We start from the raw sequence: 4,706 nt of genomic DNA, 5'->3' as shown, positions 1-4,706 counted from the left end.
GTGCAGTGCTTCTCTTTTATTGTAGCTGAATGCTTCCTAACTGTAAGGGCTGTGAGATTCCTGTTTCGACTTCTGCTCTCCTGTGCTAGGACACTGTAGGCTGGGAGTCATCCCTGTGGAGGCAGGCAGAAGGAAAGCCTGGAAGATCCCTGCTTGTAATATATTTAACCTTGGGCTGGACAGAGGCAGAGGAGGCTGGAGCACTGCCCCTTTGCACAAAGCCTCCCCCAGCACACATTATGCTGTTGGGAGCCTACACCAGCCTGTTGATACAGCTGCCAGTGGAGATTATATGGCAACACAGAATTACATGGCAACACGTGGTTCCTGCTGAAATTAGGAAAAGAGAACAGAAGCTGCACAGGGAGTCCCTTCCATCTCTGCTTCTGCTTTCCACAGGACATTTGGAGATCTGAAATCATCCCCAAGCTGAGGAAAACACATCCTGACACTGACACTGCTGAATTCCCTTCAATGCTTCCTTCAAATTAAGATGTACACTAAGCATGCTGTTCAGATAACAGGGAGAACTGTAGACTCCAGGGAGCATTCAAAAGTATTAGACAGGATGTGTTCAGGTAAGGAGCAGAGCAGTTGGGATTTGTGAGAAGAATTGTTTACTTACAGCTCCAGGTCTGTGCAGAGCAGAAGCACCCAGCAATCCCATTTCCCGAAGGTATGCCAGCTCAGCAGCTCTTCTTGCCATTTCAACCTTGTGAGAACCTGGGGGGGTCCAGCCAATGCCTCTGAGCCAGTTCAAGTCAGACTTGTATTTTACCTGAGAGAACAAAACATTCACCAGGATGTATTATTTTATTGGGCCCTGGGTATTCAAGAGAGAGAATATAAAGAACAGCAAAGTCAAAAAAATTATCCATTTTTAGCAAGCAAACTGTGGTTCTTTCAAGAAGGTGATTTTGTTGGCAGGTAAGGTTTGCCAAGGAGATTGCACAGACAGCCCCGAAACCAGGGAAGGACCATATTGCCCAGCCACACTTACATCACTCTGCAGCTTATAGGCCTGCTTTGCATGTTTCACATTTAGCTGCTCAGGGTCACAAGTGTATTGGTGCAAGGGCTGCCTGTAGTTAACATTGCTTGCAAGCTGCTGGCTTCTCTTGGCATGGAGGAATCCTGGCTGGTTGAGGTGACTCTGGAACTGTGCCCTGTTTAGGGCATAATCACTCCTGTATTGGATGTCGCTCTGGAGTTTCCCCACTCTGAGGACATGTCTGATTTTGGGATCATCATTTGCACTGAGGAATCCAATCTGCTGGCCTCTGTCTCTCAGGAAGGCTTCTCTGTATTTGTACTGCAGGAAGTGCAGAGGAAAAGCTCATTTTCACATTCAAATTACCTTCAAATTCTGTTATGAAATAACTTATTCTCCCCTAGCCATCAATCATGTTTCTTGTAGTGCACAAAGACCAAGGGTTTGTTTGATACCAATCTACATCTCCTAATCTAACAAGACACTTTAGAAGAATGACCTTTGTGCTCAATTTTAAAGGAGTGGAAAGACTTAGGCAGCCCAAAATGCTCATCTCTCAAAAGTAATCAGAGATCCTCCTACTGTTACACTCTTGGATACACAATACACAGCTCAAGCAATGAAGCTCCTCTACCTTTAGCTTTCTTGCCAACTGTGGTCTTCTGTGCTCAAAGATGACCCCCTTTATCCTCGACCATGCTTTAACTATTCATAACCTAATACCTATTTTATTTGATTAAATCATAATATGTCTTCTTCCCAAGAAAAACTCTTGGGACATAAAATGGAACAGCCTGGTATTGGACACTATTAATGGTAGCCTTCAGCTGGAAATCTTTGCATTTAACCAGTACTTGGTTTCATTGGATCACCAGTATTCCACACCAGAACAAAGTCCACTCATGTCAGAATTCACCCATTTTTACAGGATGGGGTGGCATGGGAAGAGGGTTGGGAAGTGTTTGAAACAGAACAATTCTTACATCACTAGCAATCTCTCTTGAAGCCTTTGCTGTCTGGAATGGGATGGCGTCAATCCTAAAATCATAGCCAGATGCCCTTGTCTGTTCCCAAGATGTTTTATACAATTTCTGTGTTGAGAAGAAAAGAACAAAACAGTCATTTCCCCCTGCAGTTTCTTAAACGCAGTCCCATAACTGCAATAATAAATGTTTTATCCTACTGGGCTTATTTGTATCAGGAGTCATCAGCACCATCTCCAAGGTTTTGATCCAGATCTATAGCGCTTCAACTTCTTTTCTATTCACCATAATGATAAAATGCCTCATCTGAAAAGTGCCACCAGGGTTTCCTTTTGTACTTGAATGTGGTTGGTTTTGATGTGATTTAATTTCTATTAGAAACTGTGATGCATCAGTCACATCAATATTGCATTGATATTGCCCTTATTCTCTCTTTTGATGCATCCACTCGCAGTGTCTTGGGTTTCCTGGCATCATAATTTCATTATCAGTTATTTCAAGCTTTTCAAATGATCCTCGTTTCTATCCCCAGCCACATGTGGCTTCATTAACTCATGTGGAATAACAGCTGGTTCTAACATATTTAATGTGACTTTGAGGATGTGAATCACATTTACATCCTGAAGAGAAATTGCTCTAGATTTGGTTCTTCTTCCATCAGTAGTTTTCTTAAAATAGCTTCCAGTCTGCAGGTTCTGCTACATGGCCATGACACTTTTGGCTGTCCCTTATTTATTTTATTTATTTGCTTTCTGTAAGTCTTTGATTCATCCCTTCTGGGGTTTGTGACCATATGAAAAGAAGCACAAAATTCACTCCACATTTTAAGATAATCTTCTGTTTCACTGGTGAATGTAGTGGTAGGTGCTGCTAAATTTGACAGTAAACTGAGATGCCAGAAATCCTGCAAGACGGCCAGGGCAGAAGCAATGCAAGCGTCACTGTACAGCCTGCTAACAGGTATAGGGCTGACCTTTCATTTGTCTGCAATCCTTGCACACAATATTTGCCTTTTTACAGTTTCCTCTATTGCTTCAAAAAATGTAATTTCTACTTGTTTCTTTCACCTATCTCAAAGCTCCTTACAAACTAAGGTCATTCTGATGCTACAGGTAAAGACAAGAGCTATTTAATCAGGGAACAGGACATTAGGAATAGGCCGAGTTCCTCTGTATGAGATAATGTGGAAACAAATTCTCTTTACACTAATTCCACACACTGATTCAGTTACATCCAGATTGATGACTACTATGCCTAAGGGATCAGTTCAACACAGTGTTGCAGCTTCAGAAAGGTAGATTATATAGTCAAGGAAAGAGGATTCTCCCTCCTCCCTCAAACAAAATCGAAAAGATTTTAATTTGTAACTAACCATGTCTATGTTGAAGGTTTGAAATCCTTAGTAATAGCTTACTAGGAACGTTGAATGAATGCTCAGAAGGAAAATTAGCAGACTTTTCCTGATTCATCCAGCCCAAACCTAGCAACATGTTGGCTGTTCACTGCCTCTGGCTTTTTTTTAGTTTTGATCAGGCTTGGAGAACCTGCCTTCTACATACATGGAAGTTTTTATTCCCTAACAAGTTTACCAAGTCAGCTCCCCAAAGGAGAAGGTTTACTTACATCACTGATGTAAAGTGCATTCTGGCGGGCTCGGATAAAATCCGGATGATCAGGAGGTAGGGTGTACCTGTGCCTGCCTTCGAAACCTCCAGCCTTGTACAGTCTCTGTGGGGCCAAAAGTCATTGAATGCAACTGACACCGGAAGCAATGTCAAGATCAATTCTTTTATGCAGTATAGTACAGCAAAAGTTAAGATCACTCATACATTAGAATGAAACCTACCTCATTGCACTGGAGGTAGCTGTTTTTGGCATGAATCAAATTCGGAGAGTCGACCACGGCAGTGAACTTCAGACTTTCTGGCTTCTGACGGTACTTTACCTGAGAGGGGGAGCAGGCAACAAAAACAAACAAAGGGAAAAAAAACACGAGATGTTTCTGTTAATGATATACGAAAACTCCCAGAGTGTGATGACTGGGGTAAAACATAAAAGACATTTTCCTGAAGCCACTGTTCTGCTTTAGTCTCAGTAGCTCTTTCAGCTAGGGACTGGGGATGCCTTTGTATCAGGCACCAAACTTTTTGTTGTGTGTGTCTTTGTGTGTGTGTGCAAGAAGGATTTCACACTGAAAATTCACATGCAAAAAGCTTTTGAACATTACACTTTTGACAGCTCAAAATTTTTCTCTATTAATGCATGATACTGAACAGGCAAATGCCCCTTCGGTGTGGTTGTCAGTGCTGTATCTTTCTATATAACTTCCACCACCTACTGAGAATTTCATAATGGAGTTTCCTGCATTAATTTATTGCTACATGTTTTGCTTATACTCTTGTGTTTCATTTGGAATGGAAAATATTCAGCAGGTGTCACACAGTGGACTTGTGTCTCCTGTACTGCTTCTTGGTAACTTACACCTTGTATAAACAGGCTCCCACATCAAAAGGAAATGATAAGCTACATTCGTAAGTGTCATGTAACGAGGAGCCTTGATGGTAAACAATTCCTACAGACTTGCTATCCCATGAAAGATTTATCAGTTACCTCACTGATGAGCTCTCCAGCCTTCTTTACACTCTCTATCTGCGGAGATCTCAGAGCCATCCAACCAACTCCTTTCATGAAGTTCAGGTCTGATTTATAGCGATGCTGTTAAAAATGAAAAT

General features: G+C 41.8%; 1 protein-coding gene across 1 annotated transcript in view; it reads right to left on the bottom strand.

Annotated features, from left to right (window-relative positions):
* The window catches only part of LOC125329610 (nebulin related anchoring protein), a 47,836-nt gene that overhangs the window by 945 nt on the left and 42,185 nt on the right, over positions 1–4,706 (bottom strand). The window contains exons 36-41 of the mRNA XM_048311790.1: positions 4,585–4,689; positions 3,821–3,919; positions 3,598–3,702; positions 1,975–2,082; positions 1,001–1,312; positions 626–778 (exon numbers count right to left, since the gene is read on the bottom strand). Coding sequence (XP_048167747.1) covers positions 626–778; positions 1,001–1,312; positions 1,975–2,082; positions 3,598–3,702; positions 3,821–3,919; positions 4,585–4,689 — 882 coding nt within the window. The remainder of the gene's footprint in view (positions 1–625; positions 779–1,000; positions 1,313–1,974; positions 2,083–3,597; positions 3,703–3,820; positions 3,920–4,584; positions 4,690–4,706) is intronic.

Source organism: Corvus hawaiiensis, chromosome 8, assembly GCF_020740725.1.
Source record: "Corvus hawaiiensis isolate bCorHaw1 chromosome 8, bCorHaw1.pri.cur, whole genome shotgun sequence".
NCBI lineage: Eukaryota > Metazoa > Chordata > Aves > Passeriformes > Corvidae > Corvus > Corvus hawaiiensis.
The sequence above is the reverse complement of the archived record's forward strand: the minus strand, read 5'-3'. Positions and strand labels throughout refer to the sequence as shown.